Source organism: Bacillus rossius, chromosome 10 (genome assembly GCF_032445375.1).
Source record: "Bacillus rossius redtenbacheri isolate Brsri chromosome 10, Brsri_v3, whole genome shotgun sequence".
NCBI lineage: Eukaryota > Metazoa > Arthropoda > Insecta > Phasmatodea > Bacillidae > Bacillus > Bacillus rossius.
In genome coordinates, this window is record NC_086337.1 from 58173096 (window position 1) to 58190493 (window position 17398).

General features: G+C 39.7%; 1 protein-coding gene across 1 annotated transcript; it reads right to left on the reverse strand.

Annotated features, from left to right (window-relative positions):
* Nucleotides 1–9072: 9072 nt before the first annotated feature.
* LOC134535667 (endocuticle structural glycoprotein SgAbd-2-like) lies at nt 9073–16974 on the reverse strand. Its single transcript, XM_063374863.1, has 2 exons — nt 16855–16974; nt 9073–11685 (listed from the first exon to the last, which is right to left on the reverse strand). The coding sequence occupies exons 1-2, from the start codon at nt 16965–16967 to the stop codon at nt 11460–11462; spliced, it is 339 nt and encodes a 112-aa protein (XP_063230933.1). The 5' UTR covers nt 16968–16974; the 3' UTR covers nt 9073–11459.
* Between the last annotated feature and the right edge of the window lie 424 nt (nt 16975–17398).

Genomic DNA, 17398 nt, shown 5'->3' on the forward strand with positions numbered 1-17398 from the left:
AGCCTAACATGTACATCAAGCTCTGTCCCTGCCCGAATATTCACATTCGGCAAACTTCGGGTTTATTTATATATATATTTATATTTCTCTGTTTATTTTAATGTAGCTATACTAACCTAACTAACCGTCCATAGTGTTTTAATGTAGCTAACCTAACCGACCACTTTTAATATTTGAGTTCATTTTTCCTGTGAAAAAAAAAAATCCCGAGGTTGGCCGAAGGTGAATATTCGGGCGTGTTCGGGCAGGGAAAGAGCTTGATGTACATCATAGGCTTCTCATCTCTTTAGCACAGGAAAACAAGAAAACCACGGAATTAAAGTTAGTAAGCTACAAACTTGTATAAATCTTTTGTTTTGGCATTTTTACGTGTTATCTAAAAAAAAAAAAAAAAAAGTCTCATAGAATCTCGTGTACGCGAGTGAAGATATTCAAGGTCAAAGATAGCAAAAACTTTTTGCTGTAAATTTCTTGTTTATTGTGCTCTAAATAACTAAATAAAGTTACGAGAAATGCTGTAGAGAATATAAAATTCTCTACAAATTTGATCTCAGGCAAGATTTTGTACAATTAACTACTCGTGAGGTATCTCTCTCCTCTGTACACCTTTATCTATATATATATATATATATATATATATATATATATATCCATATTTCATATATGTCGTTCTACAGCAAGGAAAATATTAAAAATATATGTTTTTTTCCTATATATATTTTTTTGCATGTCACAGGTGTGACATAGGTAGTATATAAAAACACGAGGATATTCGAATGCAATGTTGCGACCAAAATTTCAAAGCAATCGGTGAAAATAACTACTCTGAGATTTAAGATATTGAACGAACATTTACAATTTTTTTTTTTAAGTAGCTTGTCTTCTGGGTTGTAGCCGTGTCCTTGGCGGAAATTCACCGACTTTTCGGTCGAAATTGCAGTCGCCATCATCAGAGAGCAGTTAGTTTTACCTACGCGGCTACAACCCAGAAGCCAAGGTGCTTCAGACAATGGCCGTGAAAGCCATGCGCACATTATTATTTACATAAGTATATACGTACAGTAAACTCCCTATTATCCGCGCATGTTACGAAAAAATACAGCACATATGTAAATCTGTATTTTATTACACGTGAGCAAATTTGAACTCTACTGACGAGTGTATCGTGTGCAGTATACAGTAAAACGCCACAGGCCTTCTCGGAACTCAAGCAGTAGGCTGGCATGTGTTGCTATTTTTGTTTCTAGTCGTATGGTTGAGCACTTTTTTGTTTACATTACTGTTATGTTAATTATTCAGTAAAATAATAAAATTTTCAGCATCAATAAAATTTATGTTACTGTTAATTATAACTTTTACTGTACACACACTTTTTTTTTTAAATTTTTAAGTTGAAATTAATGTTCCTTTTTTTTTGTTTGTTTCCCATTTTCGGCTCTTTTGCGGATTATCCTCGATTTTCACCATCCGCGGTGGCCCTGCCACTTAATTCCGCGGATACTCGGGAGTGTGCAGCGAGTGTGCAGCGAGTGTGTTGTGCGCAGAACGTGGTGTGGGTGCGCGCCGACCTGTCTGCGCTGGACGTGAGGGCGGTGCACCACGCGCGCCGCAGGGACTGTCGTCCCAGGGTGGTGCCCGGGCTCAGGGGGGCCTCGCTCTACCTGCCGGGGGCGGGGCCCCTGGACGAGGGGCTGTACCGCTGCCTCGCCACCAGCCGCCGGCCCGGCGGCCGCGTCGAGACCGTCTTCCAGGACGTCGAGTTCTTCCCTGGGCTGTGGGGCCGCCCGCCGCACTGAGCTGCCTCGCGCCTGCAGGCCCTTCCTTCCGCCTCCAGTTGCCTCTCCGCGGCACGAGGTCATACTGTGACACAACACATCCAGAATCCTTCCCATGGCACGAGGTCACACTTAAACACACCACCTCTAGTTTCCTCTCCGCGGCACGAGGTCATACTGTGACACAACACATCCAGAATACTTCCCACGGCACGAGGTCACACTGTCACACACCAGCTCCAGTTTCCTCTCCGCGGCACGAGGTCATAGTGTGTCACACAGCACATACAGTTTCCTTTTCCACAGCACGAGGTCATAGTGTGACACACAGCACATACAGTTTCCTTTTCCACAGCACGAGGATATATTGTGTCAAAACACCTCGAGTTTCCTTTCCACAGCACGAGGACATAGTATGTCATAACACCTCTAATACCCTCCACACAGCACGAGGTCATACTGTGTCAAAACAACTCGAGTTTCCTTTACAAAGCATGGCGTCACACTGTGACACAACACATTCGTTTTTCCTTCCAAAGCACGAGAACATAGTGTGTCACAACACCTCTCATTCCCTCTCCACAGCACGATGTCATACTGTGTCAAAACACTTCGGGTTTTCTTTACACAGCACGAGGACATACTGTGTCAAAACACCTCCTGTTTTCTTTCCACAGTTCAAGGTCATAATGTACTTGGCTTCGGGGAGTTGTTGGGCATGTATTGATTTTATTTAATTTATTGCTGAATGCTCCAAGCAGTTGTCTACCTTCTTGTTATTAGCGATAAACATGGGGTGTTTTAATGTCCTGAATCATGTATGTCAAAGAGGCTGATTGCGTTATAGTTTGTTCTTAATCTCAGTTATGAAAAATAAAGCTTGGTGTCTCACATAATTGGTTAATGTATTACAATATTAACCTATCAATAATTGAAATACTTTCACGTAAAATTTAAATCTTTGTTTTTTTCATTCTGAATTTACTTAAGTGTTTAAACTTGATTTGCACATATGAAATATTGATATCTGATTAGTAATAAACAATTTTTTCAAACAGTTTTATTTTGTTATGAAAACTCTGATTTATTCGAATGGTGCAATTGAAATTAATTTTCACGCTGAACAATTTTTTTAGTTTAGTTATGTAAAGTATTGAAAATATTGTTTTAATATTAAATTATTAATGTTTTCAACCTCTTTTAACATTAAGATAGCTTTACTGTGTGTAAAAAATTAAACTGAAAAAAAAAGTTTTCTTCGAACAGAATTTTATATGGAATTTGTAACTAGTTATTTATGACAGATTTAATTTTTATGTTGTCTGATGAGCTACGTCCTAGAAATAATAATAAATATAAATTATAACAGCATACTATGAATAAATAGTAGTATTATAATTTTTTTTTGAAATAGTTTTACAAGTCCTTATTTTGTTTGTTCACTAAATTACAAACAAATGGAATCATTAACTTATATTTTAAATGTATAAATAATTTTAAATAATGCTAAGAGTGTTCTCTATAAATTTAATGACTGTATTGTTTCTGCTATGTATTGTTTTAACATACGAGAATTAGCACCCTGGTGCAAATGAAACAACTGTTTTCTGTTTTTTTTTATCAGTGCGTATTGTAGTAATATTATTTATTTTCAGAATTAAATACCTATTAGTATTTTTTCTTGTTTTTTTAATGTTAACAAGTCCTTTCATTATTAAGTAAACACTTTTGATTAAATAGTATAACAAACAATATAATTTTCTTTTTTATGTTCTTATACAAATTAACCTTTTATTTGTTATAAAATTATTGAAATAAATTTAAGCATATATAAAAGAAAAAAAAGTTTGCGAACGTCTAAAAGTTTTATTTGGTTTGGTTGAAAAGTAACAAATAATTGAGTATTAAATTGTACCCAAAAAACAAACAATAAATTGAATTATTATTATTTTGAACAGGAAAATGACATTTATGGCTGAGTTTAAATAACAGATACACAAGAGTTGAAAATGCCATGGTATTAATTTAATTGTTATTTTGAAGTTGAGAAATGCTTCCAGTTAAGTTATAGTCAATAATATTTCAAGACTGTTTAAAGTACAGTAATCACTCATTTTGGCTTAGCTCGCATTCGATTGCCATCCTTGAAATCATACCACAGTGTATGCAAGAAACATAAATTTAATTTAAATTAAAATGACATATTTGTACGTTAAACCTGTTTCCTGTGGTTTGTATGTACTAGAGTTATTCTACAACTAAATTCATAAAACTTAAAAACCGAAGGTTGAACGGTATTTTCAGTATGAGATGAAACAAAGATAATAAATAATGTTTCACTTGTAAAGTTATTTAGCGGAAGATTTATAACTGTGGCATTGCAATTAATTTCTTTTTATATGTTTTCAATGAAACGCTTGTTCGTTCGCATCCAGCTGTGCACGGAAGGTCGGCGGGTTGCAGCTATCGAAGGGGTTACCCGTCAGCCGAGCGAAGGCCGGATTGGCTATTGAAACAGCGTGACTCCGTTGCTCAGTGGGGCGTAACCTCGAGGTTGTTGAACTACCAGGGCCACCTCGGGCTGGCTGGGGGTTGGTGGTCTCGTGTGCTCGAGGTACGTTCAGTAGGGACGCGTACAGAGGCGACTGGTCTTCTCCAGTATGTACCAACCTGGAGATTGGGGAGGGGTCGGGAAAGCCCCAAAGTATCACGGATCTGTGGGTTGAAGAGTCCCAGCGAGGTGTGCTGAGCGCCATATAGTGCTCAGGTGAGGAGCTTTGAGCCTAAGTCAACTGAAAAGTTGGTTAACGTCTCGACTGGGGAAAATAATTCACTTGTATTGGTACTCATGCTTTTGTTTTCATGCAACTTGACGCCAGCACGAATACGCGCCATGCATCTTGCATCTACTCGACCGTGGCGACAGACTCATACAAAAAAAAAACACGTAGAGCAAAGATCCTGGAGAGGTCATGCCCCGGCGTAAATTTCACATTTCCTGTCGTTCGTCAGTGAGCATGATTCACGGGGAAGGTCGCTGAAGTAAGACGTACAACCTGTTGTGTTACGCTGTTTTGAAGAGTTCCAGTCAAAGTCATCTACCAGCAATCATGTCATGAGCTCCAGACGAGATTCTGTTAAACAGCTTTCTTGTCACTTGCATGAGGCGCAAGCGGCGAGTCAGGGCGGTTCATTTTGCCGGCGAAAATTCACTTAGAAAGTTACATTCAAACTCTTTCCAATGAAGATGGTCAAACATAGTTTGAGTATCATGACGACACCGAAAATGTTACTGTGCCACCATGTTTTTTTCCAAAGTAAAATTTCTTAAGATTTTTTATCAAAAATTATGTGTGAACCCTTCTAAAATTTTTAGTTTGGTTTTCGGAACTCAACGGACCCGCAAAACACCAAACATCGTAACTCTTCAGTCTCAACGAAGCTCAAAGAGGACACGTGGGAGATGCAAGATAATGTAAATTGTTATTAAGGTAAAATATTTTCGAATGAAAATTATCTGTAAAGATATTTTACTGTAAATATTGGATAATGTCACACCAACTTGAAAAGACCAAAAACAAATTATTTTTACATAAAGCATATATATACAATATATATATTATTTTAATTAAATTGGTTTCAAGTCTTAAGAAATGCACAAAAGTAATAAAAAGTAAAATATTTCATCTTGCTTTTCTATGCCTTGATATAAATGATTCCAAAGTTTTGAATTATGTCCGCCATCTTTAAAATCAGTAATTATTATCGAAAAAATGTAAAAAAAATTGTTAAAAAAATTATATTTTATTACATTTTAATAAAAAAAAACAACAACATAGAATCATGGATTTGAACCCAGTTTCTCACGCACTTGATATGTCTCAAATTTGTAAAAGTGGTGAAATGTGCACACAGCAGTTGGGGAAGCCTTCATTCCACAGTGCCACAGTGGTCAGAGCAAAAATTGGACTGTTACGAAGATCTCCGAAGTTCTCCGAAGTTTGCCGATGGCTCGTGAAAAGAAAAAAAAAATATTCGAAACATTTTTTTTTTTTTTACTTTTTAATATATTTTGTAAAGTTTTTTTTTTTTTTTTTACGTTGTAATTATTGATCATCCTTTGCACGAGTGAACCCTTCTTGCTTGCGGGACCGGTCAACTTGTCCTTCGACCTGAGCACAGTTCCACGCCGGCTCGGCTGGGGGAGTTGAGTGGGGGAAGCCTTCTTTTCACAGACGAGAGAGCCACACCCGAAGTTCCCCGAAGTTCATGCTCGTTTTTTTTTTTTACATGATTTCGCAGTATCTTTAATGTAGCTATACTAACCAAATCAACCGTCCACAATGTTTTAAAGTATTTATAATGTAGATAACATAACCTTATTGACCATTACCATTAGTTATCATGAGTTACAATGAACAAACCACCACAACGCCGAAATACCACAACGCCAAACGTACAATAAAACCGAAAACCATAACGCCGAATGCCAAATTGACTACAACGCCGACAGCTAGAAAACTGCTGTGTACCACAACGCCGAAATACATTAACCCCGAAAAATGTCATTGCAGGACTGCCACAAAGGTAAGGTTAGGTAAGGTTAGCACACAAATTAATTCAGTTGTTTTTCATTTTGCTCCTGTGCCCCCCCCCCCTCCCCGCAGCAACATTTTTCGGCGTTACTGTATTTCGGCGTTGTGGTACACAGCAGTTTTCTAGCTGTCGGCGTTGCGGTCAATTTGGCATTCGGCGTTATGGTATTTCGGCGTTATTGCACGTTCGGCGTTGTTGTAACGACCCGTTCGGCTCTCTCGTCTGTGAAAAGAAGGCTTCCCGTTGGACGGTGCCGGCTCTTCGTGAGGGGGGAGTCCCTGGCCTTTCGGCGTCCAAGGCCAGGCACGACCCGTCGCGGCGAGCTCTGCCCCCAGGGGGACTCACCGCGCACCGTAGTCCCTGGTTCCCGGCGGCTGCTGCCGTCTGTCCACGTCTCGGACCCTCGTGATTCATCCGTATATATTGTTTTCGTGAACATCGCCGAATTTACATCACGCATAGGTACTAAACAATATATAACTATATGAAAGTTATAACTATCCTTTAATGCATTATGGTATAATTTATAGTCATAAAAATAAATAATGCAAAAATTAAGAAGTTTGTTAGAACCCGGGCATTACAACCCTTATACCTGACATTCAATTGTAGCGTTCATTAGATACACAACAAATTGTTAATCTACGTATGTTCTACGCCAGGAAAAATTTACAATAATTTCGTGTTTACTGTTTAATCTCAAATGCTGAATAAGCTCAATAAGGTTAAAGTTTGTTTGTAGGAAGTGTTTAAAAACGTATTCCGGTCGTTTAAGCAAAAAAAAAAGAAAAACTGATACACGATCATATACTTAGTGTCATAATATGTGTTTTAAAACGTTTCAGGCTAATATTTCGTTTTTAGAAATTCGATTTTAAATTTTGTGTCCGAGTTTTGTATTATAGGTGTATTTGCAACATCAGACACATGGATTTGATCGTTACCGAGGTTAAATGTTACACATCTCTGTCGAGTACTGAAAAACTCGATCAAATTTTAGTCAGGAAGGGGGGGGGGGGGGGGGGCACGTCCGAGGAAAGCATGACATACCCGGCGTTTCGGCCTGGTATTTGTACAGGGAGGGTCACCCACAGCCGAGCCGTGATTGGTCCTCGTGAGCGCCCAGGACTCCAGTTGTTCATGACCCTTGTTGATCGCCGAAACGTTTGGGACGTCATTCTTTTCCTCGGGCGTGGTCCCAACCCGAAAAAAAAACCCAAGACGTAGTTAATTAAGGACACGTTTAATTCGGTTTCGTCACGGGATTTACATACAGACGGTCGATGTACATACTTTCCTAGTGAACTGGGTAAAATGAGATCAGACTGGACCACAGAATATTTATGAAATGTAACAATTTTGTTAAGAAATTCTCAGTATTATCTCGAAAATGTATTACACATATGCAACAATAACCATAGATTTACAAGGCAGCATAATTTGCCAAGTATCAGAACCACTAACACGGCTATATGTGCATAGTTAACAGTGCCGTGTATTGGTACTGCTCTATGGCAAATGCTGAAACTATCGGCCTCGTCAAAATACGACGCTATGCCTCCATGCAAATTATCTTTGCGCCGCAGACTCGGCAGTAATGCTAGAAGGAACAGGTTAGCAAAGAGAAATGACAATGTTACACTGGAAAGCGAAAGAAAACAGAATTCAATACAGCATTCAAGAGTGAGTCAGTGATGACCGTATTTTTATGTTTTATTTTTGTTTCAGTTTAATTTTTCTAAAATTTTATAATTTTATTTTTGTTAATACATTCTATTGATAATTATTCTTCGTTCCTTCATCACATGCCAAATATTGTATTCACCGGTTGTCCTACAGAATAATAAGACATAAAAAAAATATTGTGAGACATTAAAAAATTTATTCGCATGTGTGTGACCCGCCGAGGTGTTTCCAAAATGATATCTGGCCCTCGACAAGAGTGAAGTCGGCCGTCACTGTTCCAGGCCGAGCCCACACTTACGCCCTTTGGCAACACTGTAGTGCGCAGTTGCCAGCAAGGCTACTCAGGGAGTTCCCTCTCCTTCACATTCCCTTATCTACTGTGTCATCTGTCGTTTCAATCCAACTAGGCCTACAGAGATTTTTGGAACTTTAATTTGAAACCAATAATAAAAATATATAATTTAGTGTACATTAACTTTGTAACTAAAAAGAAACATTTACAATGAATTGAATGTCCGTATAAGTTATTATTAATGTTTAACTAACAATTGAAAGCGAGGTGGTTTTCTTAGGATTTTAGTTTATGATGGTGACATCACTTCTCTTAAACTCTACTTATTTCTTGTTATGATCTGAAAAATAAGGGTTATTATAATTTCTAAAAAAGTTTAATAGGTTATACAATAGAGTTATAAAAAAATTTTAATTATCATCGTAGAACCTCAATACAAGCTAATTTTATCAGGGTGCATTACAGAAATATAAACCTGTGGACCCTTTGCATAGTTTCGCTAGGTGCGTGATGTCATTTCCCCCGTGACATACCAACCACTATTGCTTCATCAAGCCGTGCAGATATGCCTGTAAGGCTGCCAGGAGGAGGGGGTAGGGGAGTCCTCGCATACGCACTGACTGAGGGCATCGCTCGCACAGGTCAAAGGTCAGGAGTCAGGAAGGACAAGCTTGATCATGTTCAAACATGGGTCGTAATGTTGTACATAAATAAAAACCAAAATTTTAGTAAGTTTGTGTACACATTTATTTGTATTACATTTTTCTTTTAGTGAGAAACAATGGCGATGACTAAGTACTACATATAGCTAATGCCGATTACATTTACAAGTCTGCGAGCCATTAGTACACACCACTACCGCTCTCAGTCATCGCTAATGGTCTCTTGTTTGGTCCTTCAAGGTCAATATTTTACACTGCCGTTGTGCTTGCGAAAGGACAAATAGAAATTCAGGTGGACAATCAATAAGGCGAGGGATAGTTTAGCTAATTTTCAAATATATGTGTCAATTTTTATTTTAGTCTCCGCGCTGTCTGATGAAATCAAAATCAACTGGCAGCGTTGAGTTCTTTTTAAAACTAAAAATACTAATGTAAGAATAAGAAACAGACGAGTCTTTGTTTTACTTTCAACTTGAGAAGAAGAAAATTACTATATGGTTATTTATTGCTGAAAAAACAGACTGTTTGATAAATTTTTATATATTTTGACAATGTCAGCAAAGATGTACTACAACCTCATTAACTCTGTCCGGAGAATGGGCCAATGAGACGCCGCGTTTACATCTGTGGTTCACACGAAAGCAACTACATCCTATCAAAAATATTTGATCCAACCAAATAGTAAGATGAAGGTGCAGTGTTATTTTTATATTATCATGACCTAAACATTTTCACTCTAAATCATTACCTCTAATTACAAGTAGAAAAATCAATTATATTTTGCAGAAAGATTTGGAAGTCTGTTGGTCTTTGGCATAGATGTTTAATGCTTTGCACAATTTGTTTCATTTTTGAGTGTCGTCAATGAGAAGTGTATTTCTACACTTAGATCAGTATCTGCATTATGTTTCTGTATTATTATATTTTTAATACGGTTTCAAAAGTCTTTAGCCAGTAACAATTTTCTGACATTTGGTTTTCAAAATTTTCTTTTACTAAAAAAATAGTATATATGTATATGTAAATGGAATGCTTGAAAATTAATGATGACTAGCGGATACAAATAGTTTGAACTGTGAAGTTATGAGCGTTTCGAGCCTTTAGGTTTTACAACTGTAATAATAAGCATTATCAATAGAGAATTATTTTATGGGCTTTGTAAATCTATTTATAAGTGATAGACTTAAGTTCACAGGTGTTGAGTTCACTTACTCGCGACATGAACCAGCAATAATAATGTTTTTATATTAATAGAACATGTTGAGCCTACAGTAAAAACTTTTTTTTCATCCCTTCCACGTATGTGTTGGGAAGCTTTCATTTCACTGACGAGAGAGCCACACCCGAAGTTCCCCGAAGTTCCCCGAAGGTTGCTTTGCAAATAACCTTTTTAATATGTAGCTATCCATCAGGGCTATAAAAACCGTTTACATGATTTCACAGTATCTTTAATGTAGCTATCCTAACCAAATCAGCCGTCCACAATGTTTTAAAGTATTTATAATGTAGCTAACCTAACCTAATTGACCATTGTCCATTAGTTATCATTAGAGCCACGGAATTTTCGCGCATTCATTTAGTCGCAAGCTAGAATGCAAACCACCACATTGTCGCACTGTGTTCATGATCGGACCTCAGTTGTCTGGACACGCCCCTCTACGACCGTGAGCCAATGATGTCCAGCCAGGAGAGAAGTACATAAGCGAATCAGGTAGTGCCAAATAACAAGGATAAAAATGTTCTCGCTAAGAAATCAACCAATGGGAAAGTAAACATGTGTCGGGAACACCTATAACTTTGAATTCTATCCTGAGGCCAGAGGAATCCGCGAAATTTCCGGGACTCTAGTTATCATGAGTTGTTCAAAATAATAAAAAAAAACCGAAGATGCACGATCGGTAGGGAACCTGTATTTCGCGAATACATTTCGTGTCAAGTTATGTCACAAAACACTATAGCTTTTTCTTAGAGTAATGGCGAATCGTGTGCGTGCAGCAGTACGGTATCCACATTCCAACTGGCCCCGTCAAGTGCGGGAAAACACCTCTCGCCGATCACAGCCAATAACTTCAAGAAAAAAACTACGGTGTTTTGCGATGTACCTAGACACGAAATTATATTCGCGAAATACAGGTGTCCCTAACGATCGGACGTTTGGCTCTCTCGTCTGTGGAAAGAAGGCTTAGCGCGTGTGAGTTTGCCTTGTTCCCACCGAGACGTGGTGACACCCGCGTGGTATCTGCGATGGCCCTGTCATCAGAGACGACGAAGTACTCCTTGGGCCCGTGTGGTCGCCAACATAATCATGTTTTTATATTAATAGAACATGTTGAGCCTACAGTAAAAACCTTTATTTTTCATCCCTTCCGCGTGTGTGTTCGCCTTGTGTCCACTGGGACGCGTGACTCGGGGGTGGTAGCCCCGATGGCCCTGTGGCAGCGGTGGTGTTCAGGCGGCCGAGGAGGAGGACGAGGGGGTGGAGGCCTGCGCGGGGAGGTGGTCTCCCTCGGGTCGGAAGCCTCGCTCGTCGGCCACGTAGCGGAAGGAGACGGGAGTGCCGTCTGGCGCCGTGTAGGACACGCTGCCCTGCTTCACCAGCACCAGGTCCCGCCCGTCCTGGCTGGGCTTGAGGGCGCCTTGCTCCGTCAGCGCGGTGCCGTCTCCCGTCAGGTAGCTGCGGCACACACTCTACCCCCTCGGCACTGCTGCGCCAGTACACACACACTCTACCTCGGCACTGCTGCGCCAGTACACACACACTCTACCTCGGCACTGCTGCGCCAGTACACACACACTCTACCTCGGCACTGCTGCGCCAGTACACACACACTCTACCTCGGCACTGCTGCGCCAGTACACACACACTCTACCTCGGCACTGCTGCGCCAGTACACACACACTCTACCTCGGCACTGCTGCGCCAGTACACACACACTCTACCTCGGCACTGCTGCGCCAGTACACACACACTCTACCTCGGCACTGCTGCGCCAGTACACACACACTCTACCTCGGCACTGCTGCGCCAGTACACACACACTCTACCTCGGCACTGCTGCGCCAGTACACACACACTCTACCTCGGCACTGCTGCGCCAGTACACACACACTCTACCTCGGCACTGCGCTCTCGTACACACACACACACACTACCCCCTCAGCACTGCGCTCTCGTACACACACACCACAACACCCAATCAGCACTGCGCTCTCGTACACACACACCACAACACCCAATCAGCACTGCGCTCTCGCACACACACACCACAACACCCAATCAGCACTGCGCTCTCGTACACACACACACTCCACACCCAATCAGCACTGCGCTCTCGCACACACACACCACAACACCCAATCAGCACTGCGCTCTCGTACACACACACCACAACACCCAATCAGCACTGCGCTCTCGTACACACACACACCACAACACCCAATCAGCACTGCGCTCTCGTACACACACACCACAACACCCAATCAGCACTGCGCTCTCGTACACACACACCACAACACCCAATCAGCACTGCGCTCTCGTACACACACACACCACAACACCCAATCAGCACTGCGCTCTCGTACACACACACCACAACACCCAATCAGCACTGCGCTCTCGTACACACACACCACAACACCCAATCAGCACTGCGCTCTCGCACACACACACCACAACACCCAATCAGCACTGCGCTCTCGTACACACACACACCACAACACCCAATCAGCACTGCGCTCTCGTACACACACACCACAACACCCAATCAGCACTGCGCTCTCGTACACACACACCACAACACCCAATCAGCACTGCGCTCTCGTACACACACACACCACAACACCCAATCAGCACTGCGCTCTCGTACACACACACCACAACACCCAATCAGCACTGCGCTCTCGTACACACACACACTCCACACCCAATCAGCACTGCGCTCTCGCACACACACACCACAACACCCAATCAGCACTGCGCTCGTACACACACCTTACAGCTGGGGGGCTCATGCTGAGGGGGTTGCGGAAGACTGCCATACTGGAAAACAACCATAACGACAGTATTCCGCCTGACCTCTTCGGAAAAAAAAAGCGGAATAGTATACCATAACGGAAATATGCCATAACTGTTGATTAAGGTTTTCGTCTGTGCTGTCATCACTGTTTATTCACATCGCTAGGTTCACTTGTGCGTCACTGTATAGCCAATTTTTTTTTTTTTTTCAATTTTTATCTGTTAAGTTTCATCGTTGAGTTATTATGTTTGCCGTTGTGCACCGTAAATTTTCTTTGTAAATGGAACAGCTTTAAAACCAAATAAATAAAATATTTATACAATAACTTCATGCTTATAAGCACACGCATTTTTTAACGTAACACACTCTTTTCATATGTAGCATTTATTTCAAAATAACTTTACCATCGAAAGTGCTATTCTTTACATATTTTTTTACTAGTCTATATTATAATTGTAACGTGGGACTGTAAGTTTGTTTGCAGAAAATCAACTAAAACATTGCCAGACTAGTTATACAATTTAATATTTACTGTTATGTAGTTACATAATTCATGCTGAACGAACAACATGAGAACACATAAATTTGTCCGTTACCGAGGTTAGATTTTACTGCACGTGTTGATTACACACGAAACTACAGTAACCTCGTGGAATAACATCATGTCAGTGTTAGGAAGACTGCCGATCGTCGCTCTACCACTCTGGTTCTGGGGTAGAGCGCCTGCCTTGTGACTTGTAGGACCCGGGTTCGCGCCCCGGCTCCTCCAAGGCGGATTGCCCAGATAAAATGGTGGCATTTTCTCTGGTAGGAATACAATCCCTTGTAACAAGTCAGGCTACCAAAGAAACGGTGGTGTGGAACAGAAAAAAACCTTCCAGGTGGCTTCCAAATGGGGAGCCCGTTTCTTTTCTTGGGCTCCCCATGCGGTGGCCATTCCGGGGGTTTCTCCGGGGGAACGGAGTTTTGCAAAAATATATATTTTTTTAGTTTTGTAGCGTTTTAGTTTTAAGTAACTGTAGCAGTATCATTCCAACATGATATAAATAAAGCTCAAACAAACATTTTTAAAAATTTTGCTTTTGAACGTAAAATATTTGAATTAATTGTGTATCAGTCAGTGATTGGTTGTATACCGATGTTGTGTGTTCAACCATTCATCGGTATATATTTTATTGAAGTATTATTGACGGTTGCATTTTAGTAAAAAACCTTTGTTATTTAGTATTTTAGAAGTTTTAATATTTATAGGTACATTGATTTTATTCCTAAAAATATTATTTCTGTAAAACCACATAGTTAGTTTTCAATCAGGAAGATCGTCTTTAACATACGCTTTTTTTATATGTGTGTACCAGTATAAATCCAGATGTAAATAAAATATTCTATTTATTTCAACATGAGCAAAGCCTTTGATACTTTCCAAGATAATCTTATGATTAAAAAAATTATCAATTTTAGGCCTTATCAAGCAATGCGTGGTATATATGTTTTAATTATCTTACAAATAGACACTTTTCAGTCAAATTTGCAAATGCAATTTCATGGTATTGGGTGTTCCGCAAAGTAGTAGTTTATCTCAAATACTCTTTATATTTAATAAATGATATTCCAACTGTAATCAGAAAATGCTGATGGAAAAAAAATGTAATTGGGAAATATGTTTGTGAAACTATTCAACAAGATATTTCAGCTGTCCGGATCTGATTTTCAAGTTAACAAACGTCTCTGAATTACGATAGCATTTACTGTATAACCTTTAGTCAAAAAAATAATTTAATTTATCACATAGTAAGTAATGACATTAAACGTGGTGTCTTCTTTTAAGACCTTCGAGTTATATTGATGACAAGCTTTATTTTTCCACCAACATGTAGATAATACTATTAGCAACACATGAAGCTTTAGGTCTTATTAAATTTTAAACTTTCCCTGCTTCAAATGATTATAATTAGAAAAGAATTGAAAGTATGCAGAAAAATGTTCTTAAATTAATATTTAAAAATTTCAGGTATTTAAATTATGCTACATTCCTATATCTATTTATTAGACGTTCGATCAGTGATGCACTTATTATTATATTCATTTTATTACCATTTTTATTGATTCAGACAACATGACTCAGTTTGGATTAGGAATTCTAACTTGCAATTAGAGAATTAGTGACACATTAAAAACCATTAGAAAGTGTAAAAAATTATAACTCCTTTTGAATAATCAAATATTCATTGGTAAAACTTTTGTAATCTACATATTTATTTTGTATACACCATTTTAGTTTCGGTTTAAGGTTTTTTGTGAAAACCAAAGTAAACAATTGGTTAACATGAACTTTATCTATCTGCGTGTTTTGTCGCATTGATGTGTATGTCTTGTGTTAATGTGTTTTTGTTGTTATTTTATGTCATAATTCGTTTATAGTTTTAATGAAGCAGGATAATATGCTACGCATAGTAACATTTTTTATTTTCTAATAGAAAAACTGAACGACTGCAAGCCTGTACAAAGCCCATCAACATTCGATGTACTAGCCTATGTCTACCCTAGAGCGCCTGTGCTGCTTGCCCTGTGCCAACAAACTGCACTACACAAAATATTTACCTCGAATTTATGCATCTTAAAAACACATTTTGTAGAATTTAAATAATTTATTATAGACATTAAAAACCTTAATATCTGAGTTTTTTATGTTCAGTCACCCTAATAATGAAAACATTACATAAGAAAATTCTTGAATATTTGCGTTGGATTTGCACTCATTAAATAATAATGATATACCAATTACTTCAATTATTCCAGAGTGCAAAAATGTAAACTCTACGAAGCTAGTTACATTACAATTTTACGAGTAAGGCCGTTTTCCTCATTCCGTAGAATGTATAAGAAATTTTGGCAAAATGGAATACTAGGTACCACATATATTTTTTTTTAAATCGACGTAATAAGAATAGAGTGCTACCTATAATACATTTCTGAAAACATTTTTGTCTTCTCGTCCGCGATCTAGAAGTGATTTTTTATTGCAACTATCACCGTCAGAAGCGCTATCTGTAATCTTTAAAGTTAACCTGAAAAATAGCTAGAGGGTTGACAGCGCTGACTACCGAGTATTCTATACACTACTTCGAAAATATGGCAGAATTACGTTTCGTCCTTTTGACGTATGGCACTTTTCCTTTATGGTACTTTTCCGCCTTTTTCGAAGATGCCAGGCGGAATACTCTCATTATGGTAGTCTCCCGATATGGCAGACTTCCGTCGCCCCATACTTAGTATGTCGTTACATCCATCTAGTCATCTCGATGTCGAGTTCCCTCGACAGGGTTTCTAACAACATAGCAAGTGAAGCGTGACCGTGTGTGAGGTCACGACACCTTTTGTTTTGATGAATATACACGTAAAAAAAACATTTAAGGACATAAAAAAAACCTTATCTGTTACATTTGGAAAATTTCGCCTTCCTCTGTTTTTTTATTTATTTATTTAATATGCAGGTTAGGCCCCATCCGGGCTAACAAGTGTTTATCTTGTGATTTGGAGATAGGGTTGATGCTTGCAGTGAGTGTTTGGGTTCGGATGGGACCACACTTCATTACCTTTGATGTTCGTCTTCCTACAGGTGTAGCAAAATATTGTGACGATTTTTGGAAAGTGCTTACTCTCTGGTTTGAAAGGTTGCTGGGTGTTTGCAATCGCGCCCACAGGTTCGTGTGCGCTGCATGGATCCAGTCCCTTAGCAAGGCGTCGTTTGCCGTGTTGATTACCGCCATCTCGGACTAGTCTCCAGTGTACTCGGTGGCACAGGGTGTTCGTGTCGAAGGGCGTACCTGAGCGAGAACTGGCCGAACTCGTCCCGCACCTCGGTCCTCTGCAGCACAGGGATGACGCCCCTCCTGGGAGGTTCCTCGTAGGCCGGCAGGGCTGCCACCACCGCCAGCATCACGGCCAGCATTGCTGCCAACCGCGGCGCCCGCTCGCACCTCCTGCTGGCTGCCGTCCTCTGCGCAGATACGCCCTTCCTCCAGCCGCGGGCCGTGTGCGTGTTTGTGTGTGTTGTGGGTAATGCTAGAAGGAGAAGAAGTATACCTAGGTTTAGCTGGGTTTACTTCTCCTTCTAGCATTACCTGTAAACCTAGGTTTACCTACCTGGGTTAACTTAGCATTATCCAAGTTTTATTTTATTTATTTATTTTTTTTTTGGGGGGGGGGGGGATTAAAGTTCGTATAGTAACTGAAATAAATTTCAATTCGGAGTTTACCCTTGTAAACCTTAGGTCTACCCAACGCTGAATGGGTAATGTTAAAAAACCAAAAAGGCTTAATTCCATTGATACCTAACCGAACTAAACTAACCTAGCGTGTTCAGAAATG

Bases quoted from the DNA above. Each gene is read 5' to 3' on its own strand.
- LOC134535667 (XM_063374863.1), bottom strand. From the start codon at position 16,967: ATGCTGGCGGTGGTGGCAGCCCTGCCGGCCTACGAGGAACCTCCCAGG. The intron at 11,686-16,854 runs GTACGCCCTTCG...TGTGTGCCGCAG, and splicing joins TTCGGCCAGTTCTCGCTCAG to CTACCTGACGGGAGACGGCA.